Consider the following 20,470-nt stretch of genomic DNA (forward strand, 5'->3'; position numbering starts at 1 on the left):
GAAAGCTTAGAGCATGTAGAGGAGCCAACATCGGGTAACAATGATGGAAATATAGGAGTTCAAGAATTCTTTGAGAACGAGGTGGACTCATCTTTTTGTGGTGACATGTTTATCAACCTTCCAGTGTATGCGGAGTTGTGTCAGGAGATTGATATGGGACCATAGGATACTTCATACTTGGAGCATCCACTTATTCAATTCGTTGACGAATCGCTTATAAGGGTACATAAGATATGCATTTTAAGTGAGATTATTTTATAAGGATTTATATTACCGTGCTTTGTATGATTTAAATTGATTATGCTAACATTGTTTTTTGTCTATGCAGGTGATCTTTTTGGATACTTAGATCATTAGGATGAGTCGAGGGATGAGCGATGAGGAGTTGCAGGATATCTTCATGCGCATGTCTCTAGATCAGATGGCGAGATTCAGAGACATGGCGGACTAGGAGCTGTCTCAGATATCGTCATGCCGCTCTATTAGATCTACTTTGGCACGATTAGATGCTTTAGCTTTGAGCAGACGAGGTCGACGCTCCAGACTTGGGCGAGAGAGAGGGAGTGCTTCAGGGTCAGGGGGATGCTGTAGAGATACGGAGGCAGTGAGTCCGCGGTTGACAACATAGGATACATGTGCTACTTCTCGCTCTCATGGTGGTTCCAGGGAGCATGGCTCAAGTGGTTTGCTGTGGAGGCACGGACGCGGTGTCTCCGTCTCGTCGTTCTGCTAGAGTTGCGTCACCTCTAGGATTTGTTACACCTCTGGGGACGTCTACTCCAGTTACTTCGGCTTTTGCTCAACCATCTATAGGTGGCACCCCTGTGGGTGCTACATCGATAGATACTACCCCGGTCGGTATACCAGATGTACAGGGGTCTCCTGGATATGCCCAGGAGCGTGGTCGTAGGTGGGAGAGGACCCATCTTAGGCATATGTAGAGGGATATGCCTATCTTGTCAATGATAGGTTAGGAGCCATCATCATGAATGATAAGGGGAGGAGGGTGATGGCTCGCATGAGAGAGTTGTGCCAACAAGTTTTTTGGCACAACGTCTTAGATCATTGGAAAAACATACCGAAGGGGAGCAAGGACTACATAGTAGCATCCTTGCATGAGGAGTTTCCGGTTCCAGCCACAGTAGATAGATTTTCTATGGGCTGGATGATGGATTGCATGCATGCATATATGTCATACAGATGATCGGATGCACGGAAGGCACTCAAGAGTGGGCCTGCAAAGCCTGAGTGGCAAGATGCAGATGACTAGCGGCGACTGAGGGAGGAGGCTACAGATTCTCCAGGACGTTGGAGTCAGCAGCGCGAGGCGGTGAGGGCACGACTAGAGGCCGGAGTGGTCCATCATCTTGGGAGTAGTGGCCACAGGACATATCTGGAGGACTTTGTAAGTTTTTCTTTTGTTTTGCTTGCTTATTTTTTTGCAATATCCTTTGTACTAACAATCATGTTTATAATAGTTAGTATTTTGTTTTCTTTACAGTACTCCATTACAAATTGCGATTCGACCGATGCCTTGAGACTCGATATGCAGAGAGGCACGGTCTCACTGCATTGATCGACCGATTGTATAGACACGGCGGCCCTGTAAGTCACTCATCTTTCTTGTCCGTAGTTACCATGTTTAATTAGAATGCATTATTGTATGGTGGACTAATGTGTAGTTGTTTCTTTTTTTGTAGAGTCCGTTCGATATTCCTTTGTGGCGGGACGAGCTTTCAGATGGCAAGGATGTATAGCTCACCCTTGGATCCCTAGAGCTCACACACCCTTCTTTTTGGTCACCTGATCTGTGTAGACATTTTCTATGTAGTAGTGATATCTTGCCATGATTGTACCAGTCACTTTCATTATGCGATCATGTATTTATTTCATGTATCAGTGTTATGATTTAAGTACACATTGTTTTTGTTTATACGAGCGTTGTACACAGTGCAGAAACTATTTTGTATGGCCCAAATAAAGCACACAGTGCAAAATTTTTTTCCCCTTGTTATCGTCGCTATTAGTGTCGCAAAATTACATGCATGTGTCATTATTGGCGTTGTTATTAGCGTCGCAGAGTGTCGTTATCAGCATCTTATTTGCGTCGGTATGCGATGCTGATACCAACGCAAATAGCAACGCTGATAACGATGCTAATACCGACTATTCTATCGTGTCGCCAATAACGATGCTTTTTGCGATGACGGGGGCAAATTTTGTTATTTACATTTTCATCGCTTTTAACGTTGGTATAAGGCCTATATCTTGTAGTGTTTCTCTATTTAATAAATTCATGTCAATAAATTAATGACTCACTTTTCTTTAAGTATTGATGATGATCTAGCATGGCCATGAGACCATTTAGAGACCAATATTCCTAGTGTATCACTTAATGGGGTGATCAAAGCACTGTGACGGGGATATCTGGTACATGCAGTACAAGTTATGAAGGGGGAAAGAAGTGTCTGCCAAGTGTAAGAATGTACACAAGAACCAAGGAGTTACACATAAATAAAGATGGATTGAGTTCTAAGAAGAGGAAGTGCATTAGCATTGTGTTATGTATTTATGTGTGCATCTAGGGACGCATGGAAATGTTTTACTTGTGTGTAATGAGCATTGCATTCATTTGGGGTCATCCTCTCCCCTACAAGTCAACGTTTAAGGTCTTTTCTTTCATTAAGAAAGATGAGAGAGGGAATTCTCTCACTAAGAAAGACAAGAGAACGTGATCCTCTGGAAGTGAGGAGAGAAGTGATTTTCTCTTTCTAAGGTCTAAAATGATACAAGCTTTTGTGTGGAATTCAATCTTAAGGTTAAGGCCCAAGGCAATCTAATGAACTCTCCTTATCTATGACTCAAAGTGGTTGCATGGACCACAAGTTAAGAGTACAATTTAAAAAGCTATTTTTTTGGAAAATCCATTTTTAAAATATCTCGCAATAGAAAAATGATCTCTAAAAACGGGCCACGTAGGTTATCGGAAACAGCGAGATCTACAACTTTCTTGTTGTACATTTTTTCATCCAAACAATGCACAAAGAGATATCTTGAAATTAGTGCTACAGAGTGGAACAACCACATCTTGTATGAAGAACAACTCAACTCTCTCTCCAAGAAGAGAAGCTCTTGAAAGCCTATAAAAGAGGAGGCTCTCTTTGGGTGTAAGGAAGGGGTGAATGAAGCATCACTTTGCAAGTTCCAAGAGGAGAAGAGAAGGTACAAGTGTTGCGGAAGCCATGCTGAAATCAAGTGCTGTGGAAGCCCTGCTGGAATCAAGCTCCAAGAAGAGAAGAGAAGGTGCAAGTGCTGCGGAAGCTCTGCTGAAATCAAGTTCCAAGAGGAGAAGAGAAGGTGCAAGTGCTGTGGAAGCTCTGCTGAAATCAAGCGCCAAGAGGAGAGCCCTACACATATGGTGTAGGAGAGAAGGAGACTCAAGAAAGATCAAAATGTGTCAACTTTCAAGTTGTGCGAGCGTTAGCCCGTTGTATACCGTGCAAGGAACCATGATCTTGTTTCCAAGATCTACAAGTAAGAATTGGCTTATGTGTAACAGAGGAGCTTGCTCCTTGTCAATAATATAACTCCACAAGGGGGGAGACTGGCCCATCTTCCAGTCCCTAGTGTGTTGCCAATTTCTCTACCTCTCTACATTTTTCTTTTCTCTCATCTATTCTCCCTCTGTGCCAATATAATATTCACCATATATATTTTAAGTATATAAGAAAGTCGAGCGTGTATTTCGGATTTTATAACACAAACAATGAGAATGGAATAAACCAACTAAGATGCACATCTTTGGAGCATGTGGTGGGTTTCATAGCACTATTGATGTCAGATTTTATCTTGGAATTACATACTCCTGACAACTCCAAGCTACCAATCAACCATTCACCACTAAATAGTGGCGGCAATGGGACATGCTGCAATCTTTGGCTTTCTACTACATACAATGAATTATAAAAATATATGTTTTGAGTTGCAAGTTAAGTTATAGAGTTATTATCATAGATCAAACAACCTATGTTTTCATGCCAAACATTTATGTTGTTGCTCAAACATTCCACATTCTGTCATTCATGCAATGTTGATGGATATAGAGCTATTCGTAAAATAAGATTGAATTAGAAAACTGCAAATATTTTTAAAAACAACTCTGATGTAAAAGAATAAAAAATGATAAAATTTAAAAACTTACAATTTTGTTTATAATTTGCAATGTAGTTCTCATTATGTACAGAGATTTGTTTGTGTGTATAAACATGTTGGATCAACACTTCTATTACTGTACTTGTTCCATTAAACACTTTTCGAAACTTTAAAATTCTACCTTTCCAATGTTTATTGGGGTTTGCAACATCCTTACGCCTGACCTTGAAACTCCCTCGAGTACTTGCGTGCATCAAAATCCAATCCAACTTATAGTACTTATCACAAATGCAATTACTGCCACTATCTTTCCTATTGAAGGCCTCCACTGGAAGTATGTTATTGATATTTTTCCTCTGTGAAGACATCTATAATAACCAAATAGAATAGTTACATATTAGCATGTGTATAATTTGCAAATGTTTTCTCCAAATGAAATGAAATTTAAATGGAGCAATTTAAAAAAAAAACATTGTACCTGTAATTCTTTTCACAAAGAAGCCCAGAGATGTTGAACAAGAAGTTGACTTATAACAAGACCATTGTTCCTTCATTGAAAAATTCCTAGACAAAAACAAAAGAAATCTTGGGTCAAAGCATACATGTAACTTACATAGGCTTGGTCCAAATTAGTTGAAACTTAACCGTGGAGTAACAGAAAAAAATGACAATATACATGTGGCGCTCTTTGCAAAGAAACCCAAAGATGTTGAAGAAGTTGAGTTTTTAAAAAATCATTGTTCTCCACCCTCGGAGTAAAAAAACAAAGGAAAGCTCAGTATGCATATAGCTTGCATACATTTTGTCCAAACAAAATAAAATTTAACTATGGAGCAGCAAAAAAACAAGACAACATACCTGTAACTTTGTTTACAAAGAAATCGTAAGATGTTAAAGAAGAAGTTGAGTGTTAAAAAGATCATTGTTCTTGACTGTAAGAGACTCCTAGAGTACCAGAACAAAAGAAATTACATGTCAGAGAATGCACATAACTTGCAGGTGTTTTGTCTAAACGAGATAAAACTTTACCATAGAACATCCATGGAAGAGAACAATATACCTTAAGTTTTGTGAAGAAAATCTTAGGGCTTTGATAGAACAAGCTCTACTCTCATAAAACATGTGAAACTCACTCTGTGTTTGTGTAACAGAAATGAAATTTCATAGGGTTATAGATAGGGCAAGCAACAATGAGGCTGTCAAATTTCGTCAGGAAAGAAGAAGTGGGGAAAGAGATATGATAAATTTGAGTTCCATCGAAGAAAGAGGGGAAAAATGAAAAGGGGAGAAATGAAAATTCAAACATAAAAAAATAAGAAAATGAAAATTCGAGTCACAAACTTCCAAGAAGTATCAGCATTGTATTCCCCACATTTTCCCTTATTTTATTGTTGAGGGAAGATTTGGGCCAAGATATGGCTAGAAGATTCATGTTTCGTGAATTTGGAATCCCAGCTCTCTCATTGGTTAGGCCTATATTTGTTTATTCACTCCTTTAGGGGCAAAAAAGAGAGTCCATATTTCTCCTAATGCTTCATATTTTTGGGGAAACATCTTTACAATAATTATGGCAGTGCAAACGCCCTAAAATGGCAACACACTCGACTGGGAGAATATGGAGCACTTGATCATTACGATAATAGTAAGATCTTCCACCCACTTGATTCTTTTAAGGTCGTTTTGAAGGTAGACAAATCAATCAACATTGATGAAGCAATAGACTCCACTTTGCATCCACGGACGCTCCCAATACAGTAGCAAAGGATTGTACATACACTCCAAGATCCTATGAAGCGATCTCAGCAATCAAAATCAAGAAAATTCATTACTAATGTAAACATTGTTTGAAATACCAATACTTTTGGCCAATCTTTATTATTTTCTAAAAGAGATTCCACCGATAGTTAGAGAGTGAATTATTCTTGCATCGAACGTTTCCTTAAACAAAGTTACAAACAAATCTTCCTACACATTAATTCCATTTTGCTCTGATACCATGTGTGACATGCCCACTTGAGACACCCCTTAGTGGCATGATTTGGTAGTTCATCAAGCTGATTTTCTACCCAACGTTGCTCGACACTCTTTCTAATAACACAATGTTTACTTCCTAGACTCTCACGTATCCACTTTGCAATGGAAGGTCTTGGCCGTTCCCATGAGAATTGACCCAAATTTCTATTTCTAGGTAAGTTAAGGTCTCCTATTTGGGTTAACTAGGTGTCGATCTTCAAGCAATTGCTTGTGCTAGATTGTCCAAGTTGAGGCTGACTCATATTGCACTTGGTTCGAAGACAGTGAGAAATGAGGGGGAGTATAAGTACATCCCCCTCTGCCTTAGGGCAAAGTCTCACTCCGTTCTCCTAAAACAATATGGAGTCAAGGTTCTAGTTGATTTTGTGGGTCAATGTTTTATATATTCTAATGTATCAAATTTGTAAAGAAGCTCTTGGCTTATCGAGACCACCCTGCCTTAGGGTGGATTTTTTAGGGATCACGTCCTCCCACTTCCCTTGATTTGATTTTTAGTTGTTTGCTTACCTAACACATTTAAGTTATACACATAAAATCAACTTCCTTCATTAATCCTTTAAGTCACAATATTCATTTACGTAATTTAAATTGCAATACACAAACAATGAAAATAATCCTTTTGAAAAATAGCTTATTTATTTAATAGAAATTCTTATAGAAGTGTTCACCTTCCACCCATATAGAAGAACAGCACGAATGCATTTCAAGATTTCTTTCCCCAACTAGTACCAAGGCCTAAGGAAGTCCACCATCTTAAGTCGCATAAGGGTTTGGATGATTCCTAGGAGTCTAAGAGTTTATCGAGGCCAAAGCCCCCCTAGCATCCTCAACTCCTCCTATCCAAGGACCCCCTTACGGAGTGGCCTCTTGCCATCAAGGCTGGTTCAAAACTCTATGAGGCAACAATTAATACCCCTTCAAAAAGGGACATGCAACTAGCCTTAGGGGAGGTCTAATGCGCTTTCCTTTTTATCCGATTGCAGACTTAGCATATTAGGATTTTTTATTCAATTAAATCAACTTCCTAAGTGCATCAAGTTAAACTTGTATGCACCATTATAAGCATAAGCAATTTTTCTTCAAGCAATATTCGTAACAAATAATTAGGCAATTTGAGCAAGATCTTAACTTAGAGGCAATTCTTTCCAACTTAGTACTCTTCTAACTTCTAGGATTTTCCTAGTTTCCCTTTGAATTTATCTTTTCTAAGTCCCCTTTTTGAGATCTAAACTTCAATTAGCCTGCCTTTATTATTGGGTCTTTCCTTGATTATCATTAGTCTTTATTCATAATTTTTGCACTTAACCCTTGTGAAAGGTTAGTTGATTGAAGTCATTACAAATATAGAACTTATCCTAATTTGTGGGAATTAATCGAATCTTGAAATCATGATTTTTCCTTGGAGACTACGTGAGTCAACAAGGCGAGTATTTTTCCTATGATTTTTTAAGACTTTTATTCTTCTTAAGAATAATTATATCGTCTTTTTTTGTTATCTCGTAATCTAAGACTTGTATTTCACTTTGTCATGTTGGCAAAGTGAATTGATCCAAATATCCTAGGTTTAAAATAGTTACGTACTTAATTTAATAATTTTGGATGAGCTATGTACACCATAATTTCAACTTCATTAATAATAGTAGAATTTCTTTCCTTAAAAAAATAACTCCTAATCAATAAATTTTTGTAACTTACTTTAATTATTGTAATTCACTTTAAATAAATTATAAATACTAAAAAACACTATTTTTAAATATTTATATAATTTATACATTCCAATTCTTGATATTTACATATTTTGTAAATGTAAAAAGAATTATATTTGATGTAATTTTACCTCTTCCTATATTTACATAATTTATAAATGCTAAAAGAAACATTTTTAATGCAATTTTTATTTTTTCTATCATTTATATAATCCATAAATGCTAAGAGAATTATTCTAAAAGTAAATTTCACTTTTTCTAACACTTAGATAATTTGTAAATGCTAAAAGAAATATTCTTAATGCAAATTTTCACTTTTTTAACATTTACGTAATTTGTAAATGCTAAAAGAAATATTCTTAATGCATAAGTAGTTGAAGGAAATTTATTCAATACGTTTCGATGTTATTCAATTTATCCTACCTTTTAAAATTCTAACTTAAAAACGTTTTCATGTTCTAATATTTCTCTTATGTTGAATTCCTATTAAGCTATACTTTCTTTACTTAAAAAATAACTATTTTACTTAGGTTCCTATTCATGTATAAATAATTAATCATTAATCTAAGGAAGAACTTGGTCTTGTGTTGCGTGTGATGGCATCTTGGTCACATTCACAATCATATTCATAGCTTTTGTGCTCCCCGCTCCAACATACATCTCTTTCGAGCCATCATGTGATAAGGGAGTCCATGCTTTGACGATGTTGATCAAGAACTCCAAACCTTGCGAGATAAAGACTTTGTAGAGAGGGGAAGGACTTGTCTCGGGGATACAAAAGGCATGAAAGGTAGATGAGACCTTTGCAAGCTAGAGTGGTGCTCTCCTTTACGGTTGATGATGATCTCCTCTTGCTCTTCTTCGTCTCAATCCCTCTCTTTCTTCATTCCCTTCCTCTTTATTCCCCTCTTCTCTTCATCTACCACTTCCTTTCTTCTTCTTCTCTTCTTCACCACCTCTTCTCTTCTCCTCTTCCTCTCTTCTCCTCCTTCTCTTCTCTTCTCCTCCTCTTTCACTTCCCTTCTTCTCCACCTATCCTATTCTCTTCTTCCCTTCTCATCTTCTCTTCACCACCTCTATGTGTGTGTGTGTGTGTGTGTGTGTGTGTGTGTGTGTGTGTGTGTGTGTGTGTGTGTGTGTGTGTGTGTGTGTGTGTGTGTGTGTGTGTGTGTGTGTGTGTGTGTGTGTGTGTGTGTGTGTGTGTGTGTGTGTGTGTGTGTGTGTGTGTGTGTGTGTGTGTGTGTGTGTGTGTGTGTGTGTGTGTGTGTGTGTGTGTGGCAGGGGCCACGGGGGCGGGATCAAAGTATTAACCTAAGGTTAAGGCTTTATAGCCCTTAGAAAGGCTAACTACCCCATTCTTCACGACAACAAGACCTCTCTCCCTTTGATAGGTCTGAGGTTGATTGTTGTTGGCATCCCACTTGTGCGAAGTTCATGGTGTTTTTTTAATGCAATTGAGGCAGCTTGAATGTGTGCAGGATGATTACGAGGTTTTGAAGATGGTTCGAGAGGGTGGCGGTGATTTGTAAGTGGTGGTAGTTAATTCATTTTCTCACTTTTTTTCTTTAAATTTTTTATTAAGGTCTTCAACCTTAAACCCCCTCCCCTCCCCCCCCAACGTGATCTAGTATTTGGGGGGAGGGGGGGAGAACATTACATTGTGCAAGAACATGTGAACTTGTATCTACATAGTTAACTATGTTATACTATATATCTATGGAGATATGGCACATAACTAATAAATAAATATACATGAAAACACACCTAAAATTGTAGGTATGTATTACATAAGGAATAACATGAACCTATGTATACATGCATGTGTGTTACATATATGCATGTGGTGCATATATGTATATCAGAACTCTCCATTATAGTATATAAGGAGGAGACATATGATACTTCTAGCACACTAGAGCCCATAAGCCAAGGACCATAATGTCATTTGTGTGTGTGTTGTGTGAGCATATGTGCACTATGCAAGCATGAGTCATATTGGTATTAACTACCATTTGGTTAAATGCTTATAATATTCAATGATTGAACATGGAAATAATAAGAATGTGTTCCTTTACCACATACAAACACCATCTCTTTATAGCCCTTGTTCATGAAAATAGTCATGTGCAATCAACAAATATTTTTTAAATGTGGAATTTTTATCATTGCACAAGGGTCATGCATTTCAATCATGGGATGCATGTTATTATGCCTTAATTTGTTTGAGATTCTATTTTGAATATGCACTAGTCTCTCTCAAGTCTAAAAGATAGATACTGATAGAGACATGGCATTCCTCTTTTTGAAATTTAGCCCTTATAGTAAAGAAGAGATGGGAACTCCCAAAATGCACTATTTGCAGATGCTAGTCTCTTACCTTTTTCTTCTTATTCAAATTTCATGAATGCTTTTGAGTCAGAAGACATGTGAATTCTCAAAAAGGTTGTGAGAGATTTGAGACTAAGGAGAATAGAAAGCTCTTATTTCTCGGTCTTCTAATAGTTGATATAGTACTTTCTAGTTACTGGTGTCAAAATTTTTATTGTTTATCCACATTCTTCATAAAATGGGGGGGGAAGGAAGTGGATGACAAAAGAATAAACAATAACAATATGAAACTTATGACACTTCCCTTTGTATAGCATACCTTAATTAAAATGAAAGACACTATGGATGTTGGCTTTTGTAGAATGGCCAAAAGAGAGGGGGTAGCCTCATTCCAAGATTACTTTGTAAGTCACCTCTTAGCTCTAGAAAATAATCCATATCCTAGACATGGTCCCATACAAGACCCAAATCCTTGCAACAGAGAATAAGTACTCTTATTGAGTGGAGAGGAACCTTACTTTCAAGAAGCAAAACACACAGATCTTCAAGTTTTGAATACCTCAAGTTAATTCACCAAACCAATCTTTTCGACTCAATGCAAAATTAGCTCACCTCGACTTTCAACAAAAAATTTCATACCATGGAATAGACTTAAGCATGGTAAGTTTACTAATGAAGTACATGAGTTGTTGAAGTAGATGAAGAAAGTGATGAAAGTGATGGGATGCTTCCCAATGCTCATGATAGAGACAATATTTGACATTCTTATAATTCAAATTTTGATTTGTGCTTCCGTTTGGTAGATAAAAGTAAACAGGGTAATTCCCAAAGTTTGTTGTTGTGACAGATGATAGCCTTTCACTTTTCTTTCATGAGACATGCTTTTTGGATCAGAGAGACATGTGAATCCCAAAAAAGGCTGTGAAACTCCCATGATTTTCAGAGAGCAAAAGAAGAGAAAGCTCTCATTCTAAGTTGGAGCTTCATGAAAAGTACTCTAAGTTGGAAATTGATGAAAGTACTTTTTTGGTCACTAGTGGTAAAAATGTGACAATAAAAAAAAACCCTTTTGAATGAAAAAACAATAGAAGCAACATAAATAAAGAATACCAAATGATGATAGTGCAAAATATCTCATGATATACATTGGATAGCATAGAACCAAAGACCATGTTCTTATAGTAACAAAAATAACGTAATTATTTAGGAAGGTCTCCTAGATAACAATCGATGAGAGAGAGAGAGAGAGAGAGAGAGAGAGAGAGAGAGAGAGAGAGAGAGAGAGAGAGAGAGAGAGAGAGAGAGAGAGAGAGAGAGAGAGAGAGAGAGAGAGAGAGAGAGAGAGAGAGAGAGAGAGAGAGAGAGAGAGAGAGAGAGAGAGAGAGAGAGAGAGAGAGAGAGAGGTTTGGAATTTCTATATCAAAAGTTGAAATGGGAATCACAACCAAGGATCATCTCCATTCCCTTACATGAAACCATAATTGAGGAATTTGTTTTTCATAACCTTTTTTACAATTGCTTGCAATTCGTACCTAGATTGAGAGGAGAAGTCAACCTTTTATTTTACTTTTTAGTGATCACCTTGTCCATAGGTGAAAATAGTTTAGCATCTAATTTAGAAGAAGGGGCATAAAGCTTAAAGTAGAAACTTTGAATTAGAAATCCAAATGTCATAATCCTATTATTGCACCACATGTAAATCTTCTAGCCTCTAAATGTTGATGAAGTTGGAGGAAGAGAAATCTAAAAGTAGAAATCTCCTCAAAGGAAAATTTCACTGTCTTGAGAAATTGTCTCGTTAATACCCCATTGACTTACCATAGGTTATCAACTTTTCCCTAGGTAAGGCCCATCTTGTAAGAAGGATTGTTGAGACAATTAAGGCCCCATTTAAGCGCCACCTAGTTAGGAGGACTCTATAGACAATTTCTAGAAAACTTTTGAGAGCTTCTAATTATCAAGTCCCATAATTCATGCAAATCCAAATGGTCTTTGGCTCTCCAAGACTCAAGTTCATTGATATGACTTAAAGATTCAAGAGATGAGTATTCTCTTGGTTATCACTCTTGTTAAAATCCCTTGCAACATTCTTTGTCTAACTAGAGGCTTCCTAAAGCATTCCACAATAGGCTTTTGCCAACCTAACAATTGGAGCCATAAGCATTTTAAGAATGATACCCTCCTTTCCTCTAGTCTATGGATAACAATATGAGTCTCCCATCAAGAGACAAGAATTTCAATGTTATCTCAAGGCACTAACTACATTGAGGCATGTCGAACATCCCCTTATAAGGTCTCTTGTAGTATGTTGAGAGAAACTAGAGTCACTTCTCGTAAGTATCTTATGCTATTGCAGAAACACAACTGATTGAAACTCTTATTATAAAGCTAGCTTCAAAACAAGATCCTCTTGTTGTCGGCATCCATGCCCTTAATACAATCGACACTAATTTTATGCAATCCAACTTTGAAGTTAAGTAGTGGCATTAGAGTTTATATACCTTTACCAACCCACTCCATAACTCAAATATCATCATACCTTATCTAAGTAGTTGTGGCAACATTTTGGGGTTGGTGATTGGAATTTTAAGTAGGAGTAATAAATCAATTTTCTTTCGCGACTCTAGTAAGGCCAATGACCATCTGCAACAACTTTGTTGAGCAACTTTCCTTAGGGATGGCCACAGTGCTTGAGAAGTTCTTATTTGAGTTGCATTGACATAGCTAGTGGTTGGACTCTTAATTTTCCTTAGGTGATGCCCTTTTTATAATTTGCTAATGTTTGTTGTCTATCGTCCCTCATCCTCAACAGCAACTTCTTTCACATTTTTAGTGTTAAGACCATATGTTTTTGGTGCTCTTGAGACCATGTTTGTCCAAGATCCTTTCTAGATGTTTGCACCTTGAAATAATGATAAAGCTCTCCAATATAGGGACATGGGTATCTACATATTGAACTTTGTCCTTATCAATGGCTCATAGCAAGGACACATCATTTCTTACTGGGGCTTGCCAATGGGGGAATGTGAATAGCACTTTGCCCACCTCAAGCCAATGGGGGAATGTGAATAGCACTTTGCCCACCTTTTCAGCTAACCGTGCTTCACTTTGTCTTGCTCCCCGGTGGGATTCATGTCTCTGGTGGATGATATAAGTGTTGTAAGAAAAACCTCACCAAGGAACCAAAGACTTTACCCCAAAACAACAAAAGAAAGACCCTTACTAAAGGACTAAAGTATTACAATAAGTTTAGGTGTCCCGCTAGTAAGTTGCCAAGGCGTACGGCCATGGAGATGATAGAGCAGACCCACAGGACTCGTTAGGACTCTCTCTCTCCCTCCCTCTCTCTCTCTCTCTCGTGTTGTTCATCAGAGACTCGAGTGCCATCTTCTTCCTCCTCCTCTTCTTCTCGGGAAGGGTGCGCCTGCCATCGCCGGATCTCGACAGGGAATTTCTCAAAGGACGCGCACAATCAAGGATAGCTTTGGCTTTAGCCCGTTCCGACATGCCTCTGCCGCTACAGCGCCCCCCTTTTCTACTGTTATTGTAAGTCCTGCCCTTCCTTTAGCTCTCCGCTTATGTCAACTGCAAAGAATTGGAGTATTTTCCCACTTGAATATTATCTTAGGCTGCCATGGCTCTCTATCTATGTGAATCGTACAGCATTAGCTTAGACACATATCTTAGGCTGCCATTTTCTGCTCTCACGATAGAGCTCTTTTATCAGGTGGAAATGTAATTTTCGCACTGCTTTTTATTTGAGATTTTTGATAGTGCCTCTCCTTGTATTCCAGGGAGCCCTATTATTATCATGCCTCAAGATTGCAGCACCTACTGCACCATCGAAGAGGATCCGCTGTGCCACAGTTTGCTACAGGGATTAGTAATTTGATACTTGCTCTGCTCCTACATGTAGTTTGCACTTTCAAAAGAGGAGCTAGACTGGCACTGGACCCTGCACAATGCGACGTCATGGCTGGGAACTCCCTTATCATCCCCTTCAGGTTCATTGAACACCTCATTGATAACTCATATGATTGTGTTAGGGCACGCTACAATGATAATGTGCAAGGGCTGGGTGGTTTAGTCAGTACTGGTGCAGATGATGCTCCTTGACAAAGTGGTCCCACATTAAACATTCTTGATACCCCACCAGTTTTGCCAAATAATCACTTGTAGAGATTCTGCCCGATGCCTGATCAATAATTCAGCCAAGCTTCAACAACTTATGTTGTGACTTGAAACTTGAGTGGATTGTCATGTCAGGTATTGCAAGCTAACTATTGATTGTCACATGCCATTTCAGATATTTGCGATTGCTGTATTTTTGGCATTGGTGTTTGCTTTCTACATTTTCATCATACCGTTCCTGGGCTCCAGCATCCTGAAGCTTCTTGTGACGGCATCCTACTCACTTACGGTATTGTCAAGAACACAACAAACAAAACACCATTTCTTAAGTTCTTAGCTGTGTTTTAACACCTTTTTGCAATGGATCAGCCACCAACTTGATCTTATCTATTAAGTTCAGTGAACAGTGTTATGTGTTAGTCAATGATTGATAGGCAGGTATGGCAATCAGACCAATTATTTTGATATTGTGGATATAGGGGTCTATCTTTAAGGGCAGCCATTGAGAGTAACAGGTTGCCTATTTTGCAGAGGTGCTTTTGAAACCTTGGGGTTGGTGATTGGCTGTCTTTATGTTGTCTGACAAGGCATATTTGAATGACCACTAATCATACATCTTGGAATCTTCAATAATGCAAGCTGAAACTTTGAGTATTTACTCCCTGGCCAACTGGACCAGTTTCCCGTTATAGAAACATCTGTGCATATTTTTAACCATTGACAAGGAATTATTGTCTTTGCAGTTATAATGTCTCTGGAGTCTTGAGCTTGTACTTGTGGAGGTCAGTGAAAGGCTCTACACTCATAGCTTTCGTTGCTTTGCAGGTCTCGTTTGTATTTGTGCTTTATGTTGGTTGTGTGGCAACGGATCCAGCAGATGTGCAGGTGCATAGCTCCGGAAAGAAGAGTTTGTTGTCTTGCAGCAGTGGCAAGCAAAGTGGCCTTCCAGGGGCAACTTCCCGAGTGGTTGGAAAGGAAGCTTTATCCCCTCCTGAGCTTCAGATGGGCAGACATTTTCCATCCCGTTGGCAACTGTCCAGAAGCTTTGCTTGGATTTCAAGTTTAGATTGTCCCAGTCAGCCATGTGAATGTGAGTCAAGCAGCAATATGGCTGAATCAGAAGATGGCATGCTGTACTGCAGTGTGTGTAAAGTTGAGGCAAGAATCCCATTCCCTTGTGAACAGCATGAATTTGCATCCAAATTACTTTTGAAATACGGGATCTGATGTTTGAGGTCATTACTCCAGATTTATAAGAGCAGTAAACACTGTCGCGTTTGCGATAAATGTGTGAACGGATTCGATCATCATTGCCGAGTGAGTTTCTACCTCTGATTTATGTTGCAGGTTCAACATTTGAATTAGTTTGTTTCTTCAGATTTGAGTTGACTACCATAAATGAATTTGATCATGTTGCAGACTTATGCACTGCCTCATGAACCTCTTGGTGCAAATCTTGCAGTGGCTGAACAATTGCGTTGGAAAAAAGAACTACAAGGGATTCTTTCTTCTTTTGGTCTCAGGAATTCTCATGGTAATGGGATTACATCATTGAGGGTCCTTTTTGTTGCTTGCTGATAACCTGAAAGAAAAATTCATGTAACTGGCTAGCACCTATGGCTATTATGGTTTGAGATGTCATCATTCAGTCCAAAAGAATTCCAGTCATGAGTCTGGAAGTCTTTTGAAGTGGTTGGAACACATTGTATGGAGCAATATTGGTGTGGACTTCTTCTTTTAACTCATTATCTATGGTCCTTGTTGGCATAAACTAGCTTAGTGGTTCCAACCTCCCAAGCACCTATGCCTATGCTTGACTGAGACATTGTCTGTCTGTCTGAAAGAATCTTAGTCATTAGTTTAAAGTCTTTTAGGACTCAGTTCCTTTTTTTTTTTTTTTTTTGGGTGGGTGGGAGCAATATTGCTTTAGATTTCTCTTGTTGCATATTATTTCTGGTCTTCCTTGTAGCAATAAACAAGTTGAGTTGCTTCAACCTCCTGCTTAAGGTTGGTTTGAGACAAGCTGGATGGATGCTTCATCTGCATAGGTGCCAGAAAAATTGCAGTGTCAATAATCATGACAAACAGACAGCTTAAAAAGTGATCTGGTGACTGTGTGTGCTCACAGAAGTGGCTGATCCCTTGTGTGTGTTTGATCCTTGAAGTGCATAAGAAAATCCTTTAAAGTACATAGAGCATGTCTGCATACTTTTCACAATCATTGGGTCAGAAATTGAAGGCTTGTACCAGACATCTGCCAATGACATGATGTCACATCAAGTTTCGTAAATTGAATTTCTTCCCAAAGTCTGTGCCTGGGTCTGAAGTCACCCTTAGATTCCTGAATCAGTGATGTAGACAGATTCACTAAAGCATGAGCTCTAGTCGCACTTCTTGCATATTACTCAGGTATGAGCATTGGCTTTAAAAAGAAAAGCCTATAAACATTGCTGTAGGGGCAAGGCAAGTCTCATCACATCACTTTAGTAAAGACAAATCAAGCGAGGGATGTTTTGAGATGTACTAAGCTGTATGCATTGCACAAGGAGATGATGGTTGCATGGAGATTTGTTTTTTCTCAATGCTAAACCTAGTTCTCTTGCATGAAGTAGACTTCTAGAGTTAAAACTTCTCATGTAGACTTGGAACAGTTCTGCTCAAGATTATGATGAAATTGGTGTCTCTAACAGGCATGGTTTCATCCAGCAAGTTGCCAAAGAATAGATTGGGCATCAATTGATTGTGATATGCCATAGAGTGTCATACACATGCACCTGACAAAGAAGACAGCAGGCCTTATCTAGCTTAAAGTTTATTATACTTTCTGTGAGGACTTTGGATTATCCATTGGGATGCAACATGTATAATGCTAGAGTTTTGTAGATGGCAGCTAGCTTATTAGCAGCCTAAGTTCAGCGAGATACATACCCATTATCAAGCCTGGAACAGCTAGTGAGCTGTATGAGGTGCTACAGCACCAGTGTGCACTTAAGGGTTATTTGACTTATGCCTAGTTTCTGCGTTATGTGCAACGGGACTATGAGCAGTGCAAACTGATGATATCCAGTTGCATTTCTAACCTTCTTGGTCAGCCTGGGACCTTTGTTAGACAGATTCAATCTCAGAGTCCCTTGTTAGGAGAAATCTCTGTTGGATTGACTAATTTTACTGTGGTTAATTTGCAAGTTAGTTCTCCTTGGCCTTTGGTCTTTTAAAAACAAGATGGCATAGATGTGTGACAAAACAACAGGAAATGTTGGCCTTATTGATTAGGCACAGAAGATGTATTTGCACAGGAACATGTGGATCAAAGTGAAATGAGATATCAATTGAAGTTGTATGGCAGTTTTATCTATGAACCAAAGGTGCTTTTTAATTTAATCATACTTGGAATCCGTGAGAGTTAGTTGTGTTCTTATCAATTGATTTCTATGTGTCAGCTATTTTCACTGATGAAAGCCCCCTCTTTTGATTTGACAAGACAGCTCATTTTTCAATGGTCATGTGGACTTTGGATCTTAGTGAGGTTCTTCAAAAATCACAGACAGTTTGAGAGCATCATTGCTTTGAAATTGGGCAAAAGTTTTTCCTCCATTGCTTACAGTGCGGTAGTGGTAAGTGCACACCACATTTAACAAACATTACATAAGTTGTTTTTTGCTCTATAATCACATAAACCTTTGCAGGCGCTTTCCACTTTGCTGGGTATGGCTGCTACTTACCTTTTAGGTCAGCTTTCCTGTTTTCATATCCTCCTAATAAAGAAGGCAAGTCATTTCCCTTTGTTTCTTTTAATGTATGCCTTTGTGTGCTCTTCCCTTTCTCTCGGGGAAATTTTGTCGAATACTTACTTTTAGGTGTGGTCTCTTTTTGGCAGGGTATTAGCACATACGATTACATTATTGCAATGAGAGAGCAAGAATCCAAATTTGAGGCTGAGCTTGCTCAGATGTCTGATACTCTTCCACCAAACACTGTATCTGACATTGAGGCACTGACGAATAGTAAGGTAGTAAGGCTACCCACCTAGAATATTCCAGATGATACGAAGTAGAAAACAATTTTGGTTGCATGTCTGGCTAGGGATAACATAAAATGCTAAATATGTCAACTCTCTATTTTGGCAGACAGGGCGTTGCCAACCTGAAAGAGGGCGTTGCCAACCTGAAAGCTCAGTTTCAACTCAGCAATTTGAGCGAAGTGCTCATTGTAAAGCATTTAGTGACAAAATCAATAGAAAGAATATTTCAGTAAAGATCAATCCGTGGACTCTGGCATCTCTCAAGACAGAGGACATATTACGCTCAGCTACGCTAGCCAGGAGCAAAGGATCAACCTTACAACCAGTCGGTGCCAACTCTGAGAAATTAATAGTACCAGACGTAGATAGCAACTCAGATAGCAGTAGAAGTATCAATGGAGACTTCCTTGCTTCTCTAGGAGGCAGAGGTGCAAGCAGGAAATTAGCTGACCCCAAACTCCACTGTGTGGATCAAAGTCTGGTGTTAAGCTCTTGGCAACACAGTAAGCTGTCCATTGATTCTCTTGATAGCAGTGATAATGAGTACGGCAATACAAGCCAACGTGTAGAGAACGAGAACACACTGAACCCTTTGCAGAGAGAAGCCATAAACGTATTTAAATCTAGCCATGCATTTTCTGCCTCTACCCTCCTTACTGAGTCTTGACCTTACTGGTCTCCCAAGGTAAAGCAATCAATCATCCTTCAAGTAAATACGTGACTGATGACTAAGAAACTCAGCATGCATATGGAAAGCAGATCACTTTTGTAATTATGTTGGAAACTTACTGGAATATTTTACCAGATGAAAGTTTGACACGCAGAATAAAATGCATGCCACTGGAAAAACTATTATTGGAGGTTTGTGGCTTATGTGGGAACCCTCATGTGAAGAGCTTTCCCTTGAGTACCTTTTGTACGAGCAAGTAACTAAGCAGTTTTTGGGGTATGAATAAACATCTTACCTTGTCAAAAGGCTGTAGCTCATTTTGAAATGCAAGTAATGAAACTTGTCAGCATGACACTGACAGAAAACACACCGCAAAAGGTACAACTTAAATGAGGAACCGCAGACTTGTGAGTAGGGCTTACAGCAGTTTAAGTTTGTCTTCCATGATCTTGCTGCATTATCACCTCATGATGGGCTACATACGAGTTTCCCTTGATGATTAACAAAGAATTGAGAAGTATCACCCGTGTGTGCATTTGTGAGGACTATCTACACTGCATGAAACCATTTGATTTTTCACCAGACTGATCTTCTCCATTGTATGCTCAAATGTTACCTTACTTTCTCTTCAAGACTATGAGCAGTTCTACAACGGTACGAGGCATCTATCTGTCAGTTTTGAATGCAAGAAGCATTCCGCAAAAAAATGTGTGCATGAAAAGAGGTGAAATAAAAGGTGGTTTCTTGCAGCAGTAGTGCTTTTTTGATTGGAGACGCCTTAGTTCTATATTTTATGTATGCTTTCCTAATGGCTGTGATACATGCCTTATGGTAGGTCAAAATCTCCAGTACAAGGAAATTCTACTTGGCCCCTGTTTGTGTGGAGATTTTGACAGAGGCCCTTGGTTCATGGAGCCCATACGCAATGTCACTTTGCCCTCCAGATTGATGTACATTGTTACTCTGATATGTAGTATGTGATACTGATGGTTATTCTTGGCTACATGCAGTACAGTGTAGGGTGTTCTCTGACTTTTGATCATTTCTTATCTTCGAAGGGAACTTACTTTTTGGCTATTTTCTTGGCTTTGCTCAATGGTTCTTTGAATGAGAACACATTGGCGTGTTGGTTCTTTCTGTGGAGACACAAGTGCGTGTTCTTTCTAGTTTTTCTGGTTTGCCAGGTTCAATCTGACCAGCTCTTGTCCTGTGTTTGGGCTTGTTGCTTGCCAAAAGCTAGCCTTTGTGATCATTTCCTACGTACATGATTTTGGTAACGGGAATCATGGTTAGTTCTAAAGACATGTTATATGGGTGGTGGATTGCTATGACTGGTCCAGAACGTGGTTCTTGCTTCTTGTTGGTTTGAAAGGGGGAGATGCAAATGGATTCCAAATAGTAGGTTGTTATTAGTCCATGCATAGGCAG

At 38.8% G+C, this 20,470-nt stretch overlaps 1 protein-coding gene across 2 annotated transcripts; it reads left to right on the top strand.

The window, feature by feature from the left end:
* The first annotated feature begins 13,426 nt into the window (after nucleotides 1-13,426).
* On the top strand, nucleotides 13,427-20,095 carry LOC148020001 (putative protein S-acyltransferase 22). Of its 2 annotated transcripts, none has more exons than XM_087700248.1 (10): nucleotides 13,427-13,766; nucleotides 14,015-14,224; nucleotides 14,527-14,640; nucleotides 15,177-15,509; nucleotides 15,600-15,668; nucleotides 15,814-15,885; nucleotides 17,837-17,965; nucleotides 18,038-18,118; nucleotides 18,229-18,360; nucleotides 18,483-18,748. In XM_087700248.1, exons 2-10 carry the CDS (start codon nucleotides 14,183-14,185, stop codon nucleotides 18,603-18,605), a joined length of 1,095 nt encoding a protein of 364 aa, XP_087556374.1. In that variant the 5' UTR covers nucleotides 13,427-13,766; nucleotides 14,015-14,182; the 3' UTR covers nucleotides 18,606-18,748. The 2 variants fall into 2 exon arrangements, with proteins under 2 accessions (XP_087556374.1, XP_087556373.1); XM_087700247.1 differs by having other exon boundaries at nucleotides 13,436-13,766; nucleotides 18,479-20,095.
* Nucleotides 20,096-20,470: the final 375 nt, after the last annotated feature.

The sequence above is a fragment of the Lygodium microphyllum genome, chromosome 19 (assembly GCF_053477565.2).
Source record: "Lygodium microphyllum isolate KBCC chromosome 19, Lygodium_microphyllum_v1.1.10, whole genome shotgun sequence".
In the NCBI taxonomy this organism is placed as follows: domain Eukaryota; kingdom Viridiplantae; phylum Streptophyta; class Polypodiopsida; order Schizaeales; family Lygodiaceae; genus Lygodium; species Lygodium microphyllum.